Consider the following 16,717-nt stretch of genomic DNA (forward strand, 5'->3'; position numbering starts at 1 on the left):
AGGGGAAGCCTGTGAACAGGAAATTAGTGTTCGGTTGAGGCCGCCGTGCAGGGAGGTGGAAGCGGGAGAGCAAACGTGTCCCCGAAGCAGACAGGCAAGGCTGCAGGAGGGTGGGCCGTGGAGCCCACCCCCGAGGGGTGCTCGGAAGGGCCTGGGGTGCCACCTCAAGCAGAAGCGTCATACAAGAAAATATTCTAGATAGTATGTCAGTCACGGTGAAGGGTGTCACTTCGGTTACTCTAAGAGAAGCATATTCATGGTTTATGGATTTTCATTGTACAGTCACTGCATGACACAGGTTCATGTGTTGGTGTGTGAAACCTTAATTTGGAAAACGCTCTCTTGTTTGTGTCTAGACTTCTGGATTTCACCAGTGCAGTTGGCTACGAACAAGTGGACTTGGACACCTGCTTGCTGTCAGAAAGGCCTAAGCTGGCTCTTCTCGGAGAGGACGGGGAGCTCCCGCCGCAGCCCCGCGCGTTACCTGTAAGCGTGGCTTTCTCTGGCGCTGTCGGTCGGGTCCAGTCCAAAAAGGAGAGAAGGGGCCAGAGGGAGTGAAAGTGGGGCCTCCTCACAACGGTGCCGGGCAGCTGGGACTGGGGCTGTGAGAAACCAGAGCAGGGACAGGTGGAGAAGGGCTCTCCAGGCAAACTGGTAGGTGGCACGGCCGGGCGTTTGCGGATCGCAGGACCCAGCGCTCAGGCACCCTCGCTGGACTGACACCCAGCAAGCTTTTCAGCAGAGGTATCACCGTTGCTTAAAAATTTTTTAAAAGACTTAATTTGCTTAGGAAAAGCCAGTTTGGGGCAAACGTTTTTAGTGGCAGTCATTGTTATTTTTCATTTTCTGCCCCTTCTGATTTCTCTGTTTCCTTGGCCGAAAGCGTGCTCTCTAATCGTCTAGAGGATGGCACGATCGTCCAAAAGCAGTACCTTCTAAGCAGGGCCAGTCTTTGAGTTCACAGCGGTTTTTGTGGTGGCATCTGGCTTGGGCACTGTCAGGGCAGCCTGCAGATACCGTGGCACCTTCCCTGGGCTCCCCACCTTCTGCCACAGGGTCTAGGGGCCCTTCCCTCCTGGCTCCTCTTGTCTGCACCTTGCTCCTGTCAATGTGGACTTAGACATGTCAAACTCTGAGTCCCTGCAAGACCTGTCACCTGTGGGCTTGTCCAGTTTCCCGGGGCCTGCACTGCAGCTGATCCTTGGCCACTGCGTCCTGAGGACTGTTCCCAGAGCCTCGGGTCACAGCAGGGGCCGCGGGGAGACAGCAAGGCCTTTGCCCCTTAGGCCTGTTGAAAATTCGTGGGAGGGACTCCAGTGCCTCTGAATTTAAGTGAACTTGAGAGGGATTAAGGTGAGAGATAGAAGCTCTAATTGCCTTCTCAGAGAGATAAAGGCCTGCGGGTACCTCATTTAAGCCAAAGATGAAATGAGTGCAGATACGCATCCGTGCTTGTTGCTGTTCTGAGATGGCTGCTCCTGAGATGTGTGTTCGTGGGGCTCTGGCTGCGGGCGGCTGAGTGTCCCTGTGCATCTTTCAGGAGCAGTGTGCGGTGGACCCGGCTCCGGAGTATGTGCCTGGCGGTCACCAGTTTGGCCTCACACAGAGCAGCCACTTCGTGTTGCCTTTCAACCAGTCGGCTGTCAGAAGGAAGTAGGTGTTGTTCTGAAGTCCTGTCGGGGTGCATCTCGTTGCTGGATGAGTCAAGCTGAAGCTGGGGTATCTTCAGCAACAGGGTCCTTTCCAAAAGCAGCTTTGTATTTGATGGTGGGGGCTCTACGTGCAACCAGCTGGCAGCGTGAGAAGGCACAGAGATAGGAACACAGTGTTGGTGCAGATCACATGCTTTAATCGTGCTTAAGCAGGGATGCTGGAGCTTCTGCCTTTCTCCTTACGGCTGTTGCCACCTCTGTGTGTGTGTGTGTGTGTGTGTGTGTGTGTGTGTGTGTGTGTGTAGGGAAGGGTGTGGGCATCTGTCACATCAGTCTTCCTTCTGGAATCCCATGAACCCCAGATCGAGTGTCATCCGGGCTTCCAACCCCAGACTTTAAGCATTCGTTGATCAGATGCTGTTTTCTACTCAGACTCTTGCATTGTGGCCCCCCAGGTCCTTGCTGCCGCACATCCCTCTGGCCGCCATACCTGCCTGTCCCTGAGGACTCTCCTGCTGGGAATTCAGCTCTCCCCACCCATCTCCAGGCCCGCAGTCCAAGGCTCCCAGACTCCACGTTGCTTCTCTGTCCCCCAGGCCTGCAGCTCTCCTCAGCGCCTGCCTGTAGCCCGCTGCACACTCCGCACCGGGCTCGCTGTCATTCTGCAGCTCCTGCCACTGCCCTCCGTGACTTTAGCAGCCATCTAGCACCTAACCTTTCAGTCCTCCGGCTCCTATCTGTGGTCTCTTCCTGCTTCCTCTTCAGCCAGCCTCTCCCATGGGCACACCTGTGACTTCTTCACAAGGGTCCATCCCACTCCCTGGTCTCTACTTTAAAAGCATCCTACTAGCTGACCTCTTCCTCCTCGTCTCTGCCCCTTCCCAGTCTGGCAGTGCTGCCGCTGCGTGGAGGCCCTAGGCTGCAATTCCCCCGCCCCCAGATGGGGTCCAGGCCAGTATCACAGGTGTGCGGCTGCAAACTCCCCTTCCCCTCTCGGCTCTCCCATGCTGCAAGCCCAGGTGAAACCCAGCATTTTGCCTTCTCTGTGCCAGAACCCAAGCTGGAGACCAAAGCTCGGGAGATGCACGTCTCCCTCCTAAATGGTTTGACTTTAACACCATGGCCACCAATCTCCGACAGAACCTGCAAACCCCATGGAGAGGCAATGCATTTCTCCAGTGTGTTCATGGCTTTTATTTTCTATAGCTCCTTACTCACATAGCTTCTCTTACCTCAAAGCTCTGTGCACCCCCATGACCTCTCTTCACACCTCAGCTAGTGACTTGTCTCACTGAGAGGACAGAACTCCTCCGTCTGTCCACTACCAAAAAGAGCAGCCGCTGCCTCTGCTCCCAGCCCTCTATCTCCTCTGCTGCAGGATGGAGGGTCCTCATTCCCAGCAAAGGCCCCCATCGCTTGCCCTCTGGGCCGCATCACCCCTGTCCTCCCTATGACATCAGCACCACTCCTCCCTCCTTAATGCATGACTCTCACCGTCACAGACAGCCCCGTAGCCTGTCATCATTAGTCACTGTAAGAGCAGCAAACCCTTGTGCCAGAGATTCGCTCAATATTTTATTCAGATAACCAAATTTACTCCTCATAGTTGTCCTTTGAGGAAGGTATTATTATCATCTTCATTTTACAGATAAAAAAATTGAGGTATAAGTAGGTTAAGTTACCTGCCCAAAGTCACATGGCCAGTAAATGGTAGGGCTGGGATTCAAGCCCAGGCCTTGTGGCTCCAGAGTCTGTGCCCACAGGGTAGTCTCCCCGTATCCCTGGGGGACACACCCAAGACCCCCAGTGGATGCCTGAAACTGATAGTAGTGAACCCTATATGCACTTTTCCCCCTATACATGCATACGTACGATACAGTTTAATTTATAAATTATGAAAAGACTAATAATAGTAACTAATAATAAAATAGAACAATTATAACAATATGCCAGCATCACTCCTGTTGTGCTTTGGGGCAATTATTAAGTAAAATAAGGGTGATTTGAACATAAGCACCGCAAGCCCCTACTGTCAATCTGAGAACCGAGGCAAAACTACCCAGTGACTGTTGGGCAGGTGGTGTAGACATACGGATCCACTGGACACAGGGATGATTCATGTCCCAGACAGGACACAGCAGGATGAGGAAAGATTTCATCACACTACTCAGAATGGCATGCAATCTAAAACTTATTTCTGGAACTTCCCATTCAATATTTTCAGACCTCGGTTGACTGGATAACTGAAAGCTGTAAAAGTAAAACCTGGAAGCAGAACCGCGGATGCGGGGCGCTGCTGTAACCGCTGAGCTCTGCTCCCTGTCTAGGGTTCCTACCTTCCCAAACAGAAATGCCCCAGGAGACGCTGCAATCCGCCTCCACACACGTGCACAGTGGCCCTGCTCTGTTCCACTGCCAGACCTCTGGAGGGTGGCCTTAAGTGGCTGTCTGCCTTTTCCTCAGGGTCACTACCTTCTCTAACCACCCAGTCAGCCTCCCACTCACCCCAGCTGCCCTGCTGAATCACTCATGCAGCCACAGCCCACGGTGCCGACTCTGGGCTCTCGGCAGCCCCTGACTTCCCCCGGCACAGCCCGGGCTCTCCTGCGTCCCCCGGCCCCCGCGCTCTCTACCCACTCTCCCTCAGTCTCCTTTGCTGGCTCCTCTCCCAGCAGAGAGTGCCAGGGCCCCTTCACGTGTCCTGCTGCGGTGGCCTTCTAAGTTTTAGTGGCTTTAAAATACCTTGTAGATACAACGCCACTCACCTGCCCAGCCCTGGCCTCTGCTTAGAACCAGACACCGGGGGGGATGGGCAAAGGCCCCTCAGCCTCAGCCCACCAAGAGGCAATTCCTGCCTCCCCCGACCTGCGGCTCCATTCCCTCCCTGCTTGCCCAAGGCCCAGACCTAGAGATTATATTTTATTGTTTTTTTTTCCCCCCCGCACTCTCTAAATCCAGTCCATCAGCAAATCCTCTTGCTTCTTCCTCTAGAACATTCCCTGAATCAGTTCATCTCATCCATGTCCCCACCACCATCTGATCTAAGCCACCTCCTGCCTAGGGACTGTCGAGTGGGTGGACCACTTCGCCTGACTTGTTCCTCACACCAGAGAGGAGCTTTTAAAGTTGTAAATCAAGTCACACCCACTCCCCCTTTTAAAACCCTCCTGTGACTTCCAACTGTGCTTAAGGTAAAATCCAAATACACCAAAGCCCCTCCTCTACCAGGGTGAAGCCCCCCCGTCCCCGGCCCGGTCCCTGTGTGCTCCTGGGACCCTGGTCCCCCTGAGGGAGGCCCGACTGATGCAGCCTCCCTCCACCCTGTGGGGTTCCAGCCCCGCGTGGCCACAGGTGGGGATTCCTGGCCGTCAACATAAGCAGGTTATTTTAACATACTCTGTATTGCCCTAAAAAAAAATGAAGGCTTTTCCTGCTCAGCTTTGGAGGGGCTCGCCACTTTCTGTCATTCGGATCTCAGCTGAAATAGCACCTTTTCAGAGTTGCCTCCCCAGCTACTTCATGGAGCCTCTATGGGACCCTCCCATAACTCTGATGCATCTCTGGCATTGGTTTCCTAAGAGAAGGGATCTTCCTCTTGGGTCATTGCTTTACCCCCATCCTAGAAAAGTTCCGGGCAGACAGGGACACGCTAACCAATGATTAAATGAATAGATGATTAAATAAATGAAGGAATGAATGATGCTGTCTCCTGAGATGTTCCATGTAAATGCTGAAACAGCGGCCGGGTTCTCCGTTTGAGGTTGTTTTGAAAACGAGAAGCGAGAGCTTCCCGTGGCGCTGAGCTCGCCTTTCCCTCCAGGCTGTCGCTGCAGCTGAGCCTGCGCACGCTGGCCTCCAGCGGCCTGGTCTACTACACGGCCCACCAGAACCAGGCGGACTACGCCGCGCTCCAGCTGCACGGTGGCCGCCTCCACTTCATGTTCGACCTCGGCAAGGGCCGGACCAAGGTCTCGCACCCGGCGCTGCTCAGCGATGGCAGGTGGCACACGGTAGGTCTCGGGAGGGACATGATGCCCTGTGATCTCTAGCTTGCCTGAGTCTGGTGACCCCCAGAGAACGCACGCTCCTCGAAGGCAGGGATCTTTTCTGCTTCTGAAATATCCCCGGAATAGACACTCAGCAAACGTTGGCTGAATGAACAAAAGACACCAGAAATGTCTGGACTTGGCAAGGAGCAAGTAAAGCCCACCCGTGGCATGCAAGGACCGAGCCTTACATAGTGGCACTTGCGTCTTACAACCGGACTCTGAGATACCTTCTGCCCTGCAGTGGGTTCTGCCTGCAGCTTGCTCCTGTCTGCTCCAGGCCCAGGCACGTGTCACCAGCAGGGGGAAAATCTGAGCCACCCTTTAGGATTTCCTTCAGGTTATTACAGCTGTCGTAAACAGATGTTGCAAACACACATCTGTCAAAGTTTTCTGAGATTCCTTAAAAATTATGGATGTTCTCCTCTTGCTGTAGGTCAAGACAGAGTATTTTAAAAGAAAAGGCTTCATGACGGTTGATGGCCAAGAATCCCCCGTGGTGACCGCGGTGGGAGACGGAACCACGCTGGATGTGGAAGGGAGGCTGTACCTGGGCGGCCTTCCCTCTGAGTACCGGGCCAGGAACATTGGAAATGTAAGCGGTGTTTTCTCTCTGGGGCTCGTTTTACCTTTGTTTCGGTTGTGTTTATTTTGTAGAAGAGCGCAGTTCTTCCCATCTTTAGGTTTCGATTATCTTGCTTGAGCCTGGGGCTCGGCGGCAAAATGCAGACCTTCAGGAGCATGCCCACAGATCGTGTGCTGGGGCTTCCCCTAGAGCACACAGCCTTTCCTGCCTGTTAGTCAGTGAGCATTTCCCTTCCTGCAGCCACTCGGCCCCAGCACGATTCAGAAAAGTCCAGCGTTAGTAAACTCAGCATTCTTGTCTTGCATGATATTTCATTAAAATAATAGAAAACACTTTCAGTGCATTGTTATCTAAGATACTCAAATGGTGGCTCTAAGTCAGATGTTCATTGGAAGTATTGTAGAAATTAAATTTTAAAAACCAAAAGGTAACATTTTAATGCATTGTGCTGAGACAAATTTGATGACATAGAGGAAAAATGTGTCCCAGCCTTTCTCTTTGTAATCACCATCATCTACTGTCACATGCCATTTGGTGCAGATCACCCACAGCATCCCTGCCTGCATTGGGGACGTGATAGTGAACGGCAAACAGCTGGACAAGGACAGCCCGGAGTCTGCCTTTGCAGTGAGCAGGTGCTATGCGGTGGCCCAGGAAGGAACTTTCTTTGACGGAAGTGGATATGCAGCTCTGGGTGTGTATCGTCGACAGTCACGAGGGAATCCCTGGGCTCAGCCTGTGCTCTAGGACAGTGTGGATCCAAGGGGTATGTGATAAGGCAGCACCCCCTGGACAAGGCTGCAGGATAGCAACTTTTAGTTCAATGTTTCATTTATTCCTAATTTCTTGACTTTTAAAGTAAAAGCTGTCTGTGCTGTCCAGATGGCCTTCTGAAATCTCTCTCCCGCCGGGAGTGGAGTGACTCCTGACAGGGACCAAACACAGGGTGCTGGTTTCATCTGTGCTTTCCTCAAATTTATGGAAGGCATGTTGCTGTCCAAGTGAATAAAAGCTTTTGAATTAAAAATCAGCAGCATAGAATGTCTTGACCAGCCAGTGCCAGGGAGGCTCCGACAGACGCTTGGGTGGGGTCGGGGAGAGAGGGGACTGTCTCTCCTGGCACTCTGGGCTTCCTGTCGCCTGCCCCGGGCTCAGGCTGCAGCCCTGCTGGCCAGGCCTTGCTGGGGCCTCGGCTCCTCTTGGACACCCCCTCCCAGCTGCCAGGCTCTGGTAACACCACCTTCTCCTATTTTCCTTTAGCCCTAGGCTTGGTTCATTCCCCATTTTTAAAAAACCCAGTGTGGCCTCTGATACATTCTGTAAATGACCATTTGCCCGGTACCTAGATACTAGGAAAATAAAGTCGACTGTTCTTGGATGGTGATAAAGGGATGACAGAAATCAAATCCTAGCAGCACACGGGAAGGACTACCGCGGGTTGGCCACGTCTACAGGGCAGGGGCCAAGCACCTCCAGGCTGCAGATGAAGGACGTACTGCCTCTGCTCTGCCTGACCCCGGCCGATCACCTGCGTCTTCTTTAAAAGCACCACTTCATCCTACAGATGTGGGAGCTGAGGCTCAGAGGGCCAGAGTGACTTGCTTGTGGAGTTGGCACTGGATCTGGGGGAAGAGCTAGAGCCAGGCCCCCTGCACCCCAGCCAGCCCAGCCCGCGCCTTTCTGAGCCTGGGCCCTGGAGGGCCCAGCCCTGACTCAGGCTGTCCTTGTGTCTTTCAGTCAAAGAAGGCTACAAAGTCCGGTCAGATGTAAACATCACACTTGAGTTTCGTACCTCCTCAGAGAACGGCATCCTCCTGGGCATCAGCAGTGCCAAAGTGGACGCCATTGGGCTAGAGATTGTAAATGGCAAGGTAGGTGCTTCCTGTCGCTGGGCCCCTCCCCCAGTGTCAGAGACAGAGCAGTTGAGAAACAGGAGAAATACTCAGATGCAAATTTCCAATCACCCACCTTAATGGAGTCAAGAAAGCTTCCATTAATATTTAAAAAACAGATAAACCTAAAAAGCTTTTGAAAAATAGCTTCTTTTATGTATTTGAAATTAAACTTACAGCAAAATTGCAACTACAACACATGAATTTTTTTTCCCTGAACTATCTGAGAGTAAGCTGCCAACCTGATGTCCTTTCTCTTCTAATACTTTTTTAACTTTTTGTTTGGAAACAATTATAGATTCCTAGGAAGTTACAATGAAGTTACATGGGGTACGAGGCGGGCCCCGTGCACCCTTCCCCCAAGGTCCACAGTAACACAGTGCATAGCTGGGGGGCAGCATCAAATCCACGCCATGAGCATCTCACAATCCCGTAGCTTGTTCAGTTGCACCATTTATACAGACGCACGTGCATAACTACACACTTGTGTGTGTAGCTTTACACAATTTTATCACATGCAGTCGTGATACAAATGTGTGACCATCACCACAGGCCCCCCAGGCACCCCTTCCTGGCCACACGCACCCCCTGCATCCCTAACCCCTGGCACCCACTCATCTGGTCTCCCTCTCACTGTTGTTGCACCCGTGTCCTGTACATGCATTCGAGCAGCAGGCAGCCTCTCGAGATTGGCTTTTGACACTCAGCCTAGTTTCTGAGAGATTCCTCCAGGGGTTGTGTGTACCAGCAGTCCATTCCTTTTTATTGTGGAGTGTTACTCTTTGGAATGGAGGTGCCACACTCTAATTTTTTTATGCAAAATATATAATCTTTTTCTGTAACTACTCTGCTGTTTCTTCTCAGCCTTTCATGTCCCTCTCACGCTGGGAACAACATGAACCCAACAGTTTCCATTACTTTAGTCCATTCTGCTTGAACACCACCTCCTTCAGGGTCTCTCCCAGGTCTCATTCTCCCTCCTCGCCCCTTTGCGGCCACCAGGGCGCAGGCAGGGAGCAGATGGCCCTTTCCTTCTCAGAGCTCATTCCCCACCCCCCCCCACCCGTCTCCAGGGACAGCCTCTTGCAGGAAGTGGTCTGGGGTCTCAGCTGCTTGGGGACGGCTCCTGGAGAGTTTGGCTGATGTCCCTCGTGGATCAGGCTTGCCATCCTGGTTGTCATGGGCAGAACTTGGGAGTATCTGCAATGCCACATGTGGGCCATGCGGAATTGGGGTTGGTGGACGCTTGGGTCCTCTCTCTACCTCACTGCATTTTGCCACCATTTCTACTGCACTGTGGCCAACTCTTGTCGTAGGAGGAAGACACTTGCATTTTCCAGAGCTACGCCTCCTGGAAGGCCAGGAACAAGTCTCTCTGGTCTAGATTCCCCCAGATTGATCCGGCTATTTTTGTATTCTTCTACTTACTCCCCACTGGGCTTTGACCCCTGGATATCCTAGATCGGGGTGGGAAGGCTCTAAGAAGTTCCCACTAGCCCATTGCCTTCCGCCTCTCCTCCTGTTACTTCATGTCGAAACACAACTGCCTCTACAACCTGCTGCCTCTCTAGACGGGAACTTGTAGCCAACTTTTTCCCTCATTTGTACCTTAAAAGAATTTTGAAAAATTTTGCATCTATTTGCACATTTTTATGTGACATCTAAACAAATGTTATCAGAAGTGTAATAGCTGCAAAAAAAATATGATTTTCTGGTATATTATATATTTTACTTCTATTATTGCCCTTTTATTTATTGTTCTTTTTCAACTTTTTTTAGTGGCTGCCCAAGGGTTTATAATGTATATCTTTAATTTGTCGCAGACCTCCTTGAAATAATACCAAGTAGCTCCACGTAGAGCATAAGAACCTTCCAACAGTGCACTTGAAATTCTTCCCGTCTCAGCCTGCTCAGGGTGCCAGAACAAAGTAGCACAGACTGGGTGGCTCAAACCACAGAAATTGATTTTCTTACAATTCTGGAGACCAGCTCCAAGGTCAAGGTGTCATCCAGGTGGTTTCTTCTGAGGCCTCTCTCCTGGGTTTGCAGATGGCCACATTCTCCCTGTGTCCCCATCTCTGTGTCCTAATCTCTCCTCTTTGTAGGACACAGTCAGGTTGGATTTGGGCCACCCTAGTGACCTCACTTTAATCACCTCTTTGAAGGCCCTATCTCTAAGTACCGTCACATTCTGAGTTTTTTGTCACCACTCTCTGCCACAGAGCATCTGCAGCTTGGGGAGAAGGGAGTGAGTAAATATTAATATCCCCTCAGAGATGTTCCCAATTAGTATGAACTGACAGCTTCAGTACGCCCAGTAACTGCTGAAATGTCCTGAAATGCCTTGACAATGAATCACTAATTTAAGGGTGCCAGCTGGCTGGGCTTGTCCTCATGGAGGTGGCCATTTGCACTTTCTGAAATTTGGGGAATGGGTGAACATCTGACTCATTTAAGAGGCTATTTATTTTTCCTTTGGGGATGGGCCTGCTTGTAGCTCTGGCTTGGGCAAGGCAAAGGCATTATTTGTAACCAAAATGTTTGCACCCCCATAATATTCTGAAATAAAAAAAAATAATAAGTAAAAGGGTCAAAATTTAAAGAAAAAAAGAGGTGATTTTCCAAAACTATAGTTTGTTTTTCATAGTTAGCTCTCTTTTTTAAAAGAATGTTGTGATTTTATCCACTCCAAGAGCACTTACTATACAAATGCACTGTGTTCCTTAAATATGGAAAAACTCATCAAGATATGTTGGCTTTGTTTAGCTCTTGTTTCATGTCAACAATGGTGCTGGGAGGATAACAGCCACATACGAGCCCAGGGCTGCCAGCGTGCTCTGTGATGGGAGATGGCACACGCTGCACGCTAACAAAAGCAAACACCGCCTCACTCTGATTGTCGATGGAAATGCAGTTGGTGCTGAAAGCCCACACACCCAGTCCACCTCGGCGGACACCAACAACCCCATTTATGTTGGCGGCTATCCCGGTAAGTACGGACATCTGCCCTGCTCTTCCACGTCTAAGGGGCACTGCCCCTGGGGGACGTCTTAGTTCAGATGCATGTAGAATAGGGATTGCGAAAGATACATGGTTTGGGTGGCAAACGCTTTGTCATTTACAAAAGCTATTTCAAATACCTGGGAATTCTTGGGAAACTTAATCTACACCTACAAGCTCATCATTAGGTAAGACCTCGAGAAGGTGGGGTCTGACATCAAGTAGGCTGGATGACTTCACTGAGGTGAACCGTCTTAGATGACTCCTTTGGGAATCAGTGACTTTTAGGACTGGGTAACCATTTTACGGAACAAGCGTGTGGCTCATCCGCTCATGGCCATTTTAGGTTAGAATTATCATTTCAGATGTTCCAAGGAATTGTTACGAGTAAACATGTGTTGTATGCCTTAAAATTATCACATATTAAAAGTTTTTTTTTGTTTTTTTTTTGAGACAGAGTCTCACTCTGTTGCTCGGTCTAGAGTGAGTGCCGTGGCATCAGCCTAGCTCATAGCAACCTCAAACTCCTGGGCTTAAGCGATCCTCCTGCCTCAGCCTCCCGAGTAGCTGGGACTACAGGCATGCACCACCAGGCCCGGCTAATTTTTTTCTGTATATATTTTAGTTGGCCAGATAATTTATTTCTATTTTTTTAGTAGAGACGGGGTCTCGCTCTTGCTCAGGCTGGTCTCCAACTCCTGACCTTTGAGCGATCCACCCGCCTCGGCCTCCCAGAGGGCTAGGATTACAGGCGTGAGCCACCGCACCCGGCCACACATATTAAAAGTTTTCGATGACTTTTGCTATTCACCAAAGCCACACGTGTGAGAAATATTCTTCTAATTTTGATGGAGAACCCACCTGAGATTATTTGTGTTCTTACTGTACTACCGATGTCATGTCAACAAAATTAAGCAAGATTTGTCTTCCTTCCTGCACAGCCGACGTCAAGCAAAACTGCCTGAGCAGCCGCGCCTCGTTCCGGGGCTGCCTGCGCAAGCTTGCATTCGCCAAGGGCGCCCAGGTGCAGCACTACGACCTCAGCAGGGCCTTCGAGCGACAAGGAGTTTTCCCTCATTCCTGTCCCGGGACTGAGTCCTGAACTTCAGGCGCAATCCTCAGTTGGAACTATTGCCAATATCTTGAGGAGACTTGCATTTGTGAATTAAAATCTCTTCGGTTCAGATTTCATTTCCGACTCAGGTTAAGTGTTTCTAGAGAGATATGTTGTGTTTGTTAAACTAAAACCACATGTACAACAAATACCTCCATTAAATAGTCTGAAACGTAAATTGAATTCATTGGCTCTCTTTTTTAAAGTTTTTTTAAAAACGAATCTTTGCAAACATTGAATGTTCTATTGATTACTTGACAGTTTTTTGGTTTTCAATTTGAGCTTTTAAAAAAATAAAGTATCACGACAGATTACAATAGATTAGAGCAGAGAATGAAGGCTTTCATTTCTTTATGAAAACTTTAAGAAACTCCAATTTCTACAGCACACAAGTAATGTCACTGGTTACATTCCAGAAGAGGCGCCAACTGTGTGCGCTGTGAGGCTCGGTGAGTTGTAGGAGGCGCAAGGCACAGTGGAAGGAGACGGAGCCTCAGCTGGACCCATCCTTGTTCTGTCAGGACCCGACCTAACAGCACATTTTGCAGGACACACAAAAAAGATGCCATCACTAGTTAGCTTTTCCTTTATTGTCAATTTTATTTTCGCCCCTTGAAATCAAACAGTTTCCCTTTTTTTCTTTTTATAATTGGAGATTGGTAGTGGAATTAGTTCCTGAGAGCTGGTGCTGTAACATTTAGAGGTATTTTTGTTTGTTTGTTCGTTTTTGAGACAGAGTCTCACTCTGTCACCCTTGCTAGAGGGCAGTGGCATCATCATGGCTCACAGCAACCTCAAACTCCTGGGTTCAAGCGATCCTCCTGACTCAGCCTCTGGAGTAGCTGAGACTACAGGCATGCACCACCACGCCAGTCTAATTTTTCTATTTGTAGTAGAGATGGGGTCTCTTGCTCAGGCCGGTCTCGAATTCCTGACTGCAAGTGATCCTCGTGCCTTGGCCTCCCAGAGTGCTAGGATTACAGGTGTGAGCCACACTGTTCCCCGTCTGAAATAGTTTACCTTAATCAGCTACATTTTCTGGGAGAATGTGTGTAATTTGAAAAGGAGGAAAATGTAAAAACCACATAGATATATTCTTTTAATGTAAACCCAGATTTCTGAAGTCACATTTGGTCCCCTCTGCAAGCATTTTAGTTCTGCTCTGTGGCCATGGCTGGGGTCACAGTGGCTGTTGTCCCATATGCATCAGAAAAATGCTTCCATTTTTCAAATGCTTACTTGACAAGAGGGCTTAGCCACGGCCCGCTTTCCCAACACCCATGTCTGTGAGAGATTTTGACGTGACAAACAAGGAAGGCAACTATGCTCTGCGTCCCTGTCCCTCCTCCATACCTTGCTTATGTTTCTGAACTCTCGTGATGATCTGCACATCTTGTCAGATGTATTTGAAATGTGTAATTCCTTCCCAACTAAATATCTGCATGAAGATATTCCCCAGAGAAAGAGCCTCCCGTTGTGGAAGTGCAGCTTGTTCTGTAGCTCCGTGCACTATGCAGAATGTAAACCCCTGCAGACTACAGGTGCTCACCTGAGCGGCTGGGTTCGGAAGGTGCACTTGCAATACACATGGACAAGGGACTTCTTGCTGTGCCTCGGGTGGCCTTTCTGTCCATGTTCATGTGGAAACCAGCTGCTGCGGGAGATAAGGGCTCTGACATCTCAGATCTTGGTCCGCCATGTTGGGTGAGAGAGTGACTGAAACCAACACAGAGCCCCCAGACTGTAGGGCTGCCTTGGACTTCCAGCTCCCCAGCCCCACACGCAGAGCTTTCATGGTCACAGGGGTTCACGAGGCCTCTCCTAAGGGATCCCCTTAAGGGAACACCCACTTCTCCTCCAGAGTAGAGCAGCCTGAGTTTAGATTTCTCCCCGTGATGGCGAAGGGCACAGGCTCCAGGTCAGGCACCAGCTCTGACTCTGGTTGTGAGGCCTCAAGCTGGTGCCTAACCCTGGCAGCGAGGCTGGATTCAGGCCCTGAGACAGTGTGCCGGATCAAACACAGGCCTCCATTAGATCTGGATTTCAGACAAACCCGGTGAGCATGTTGTCATTATAAGTATCCCTAAATATTGCATGGTATCCTGTGTTTTTTATTAATATTTGCTAATCTGGCAATTTTAGAGGCCCCAGGGGCATAAAAAAATTATGATACCCCTTCCCTCGTGTCAAATGATTCAAAATTAAAATAAATCTACATCTTAAAGAACATGCAACAAAGTCCATTGAAGGTCATATTTTTCCTATGATGCTTTTACTGAAATATCAGATTTTTTTCTAAAACCTATTTTTGGTGCCCCAAGTCCTTGTTTAGTCTGCCTGTTAGTCTAGCACTATTCTCTTTAATTGTTGCAAAATAGAAATAACATAAAATTTACCATTTTTAAGTGTATAGTTCCATTAAATACATTCATAATGCTGTGCAACCATCATGACATCCAGCTCCAGAACTCTTTACATTTCGTAAAACTGAAACTCTGTAACCATTAAACACTAACTCCCCATTCTCTCTTCCCCCAGCCCCTGGCAACCGCAGTTCTACTCTCTGTCACTATGAATCTGACCACTCCAGAAATAAGTGGACTCGTCCTTTTGTGACTGGTTTACTTTCCTTTTGTGACTGGTTTGCTTCACTTAATGTGATGTCTTCAAGTTTCATCCATGTCGTAGCATGTGTCAGAATTCCCTTCCTTTTTAAGGCCGAATGATATTCCATTGCATGTATAGGCCACATTTTGTTTATCCATTCATACCTTGATGGGCACATGGGTTGCTTCTATTTTGTGGTTATTAAAATACCATTGTGATGTCTATTTAAGTCCTTTGCCCATTTTCTAATTGGGTTGTTTTTATTGTTATTGAGTTGCAGGAGTTCCTTCTATATTTTGGATGTTAGCCCCTTATCAGATATATATTTGCAAATATTTTCTCCTATTCCATACATTGCCTTTTCTCTCTTTTGATTACTTCCTTTGCTGTGTTGCATGTGGTAAATTTTTAACTGGCTCTTTGTCCATCTTTCCAGTTTTTCTTCCATTTTCTGTGAAGTTGTAATTTGGGCTGATATTCTCATTGTATCTTGATATTACAAGGAGGCTGGTGGTTCTAAAACTCATACTGGATGAGGAAGGGGTGATGGTGGGTTGGCAATCACAAATTTCAAAGTGAAAAGCAACAGAACGATGAAAGAATGCCAGACTCTGCTATGACCTCCCTCACACTACCAGTTTTAAACCCCTTGAATCAAGTATTTTCACCAAAAAAATACTTTAGAGGGTCCAATACAATTTTATAATATTATATGGCAAAGCCCTGAAAACAAAGGATGCCATGGTGAATATCTAATATAGAGCTTGGTGACTACAGTTAATAATACCATATTGTAGACTTGCAATTTGCAGACAGTAGATCTTAAATGTCCTCATCACACACACACAAAAATAACTATGTGAAAAGATAGATATGTTAATTAACTTGATTGTGGTAATCATTTCACAATGTATAGATATATCAAAACCTCATGCTGTACATCTTAAATATACACAATTTTAATTTCTCAATTATACCTCAATAAAGTTGGAAAAAAATATATTCAGAGAGAAAAACAGACTGCACAGCTACTGAGTCACAGGTCTTTACCCTGTTGCTCTAATGAGTATTTAAAATTTAAGAGGAGCTCTTTCAAGGTTCTGAGAAAAGTTCTAAACTCTTTTCCTGAGAAAAATGCATAAAGCCCCTAATTTTGCCTATAATTATAGAGGTTTCACAAATTCCCTGAAGTTCATGCAAGTGTCAGTGAACTCGTGGTTAAGAATCTTTAATGCATTTGGAATAGTGGTTACATGAAGGTTCACTTTATAATTATTTATTCAACAGTGCATATATGTGACAATAACCTTTTCTGTATATGTTATACTTCATAATAAAAAATATAGAAAAGGCACTACAAAAAATTAAAACAAAGGCTGCTATTTTTTTGACCTGGAGTTTAAAATCTGATTTATATATTATTGATTTTCCTATATTGTCTGCCTATGCTGCCATCTCTAAACTAGTGCATTGTAATGAGAATGATACACACTTGATTGAATATAGAGCATCCATATATCAACACAGGTTTATGAATTAAGCACTAATTTAGTGCCTGAACCAGATAATGGGATAAATAAATAAAATGATGTATTAGAATTGCTGGCACCAGGAGGCATCTGTATTTTTACCTTAGAACATATATCAAGGGCTAAACTGTAGTGCTGTGAGATAGGTTTGGGAAGGCTTAAAGAGGCCGCTGTAACTAGGCTTTGCAGAATGTGCAGCAGCATTTATGGGAGGCAGCCCAGTTTGCAAGGTGTTTTCCCTAGCATGGCCGTGCTTGGCCTGGGGGTGTGGGAGCAAGACACGTGGGTCCA

The 16,717-nt window shown here is 48.1% G+C and overlaps 1 protein-coding gene across 1 annotated transcript in view; it reads left to right on the plus strand.

Moving 5' to 3' along the window:
• LAMA1 (laminin subunit alpha 1) overlaps window positions 1-12,468 on the plus strand; it is a 117,859-nt gene extending 105,391 nt beyond the window's left edge. Inside the window, exons 57-64 of the mRNA XM_045527610.1 lie at window positions 357-486; window positions 1,541-1,653; window positions 5,473-5,662; window positions 6,135-6,293; window positions 6,825-6,978; window positions 8,022-8,155; window positions 10,943-11,165; window positions 12,118-12,468. Of these exons, the coding sequence (XP_045383566.1) occupies window positions 357-486; window positions 1,541-1,653; window positions 5,473-5,662; window positions 6,135-6,293; window positions 6,825-6,978; window positions 8,022-8,155; window positions 10,943-11,165; window positions 12,118-12,278 (1,264 nt within the window). The 3' untranslated portion in view covers window positions 12,279-12,468. The remainder of the gene's footprint in view (window positions 1-356; window positions 487-1,540; window positions 1,654-5,472; window positions 5,663-6,134; window positions 6,294-6,824; window positions 6,979-8,021; window positions 8,156-10,942; window positions 11,166-12,117) is intronic.
• Window positions 12,469-16,717: the final 4,249 nt, after the last annotated feature.

The sequence above is a fragment of the Lemur catta genome, chromosome 16 (genome assembly GCF_020740605.2).
Source record: "Lemur catta isolate mLemCat1 chromosome 16, mLemCat1.pri, whole genome shotgun sequence".
Lineage (NCBI taxonomy): Eukaryota > Metazoa > Chordata > Mammalia > Primates > Lemuridae > Lemur > Lemur catta.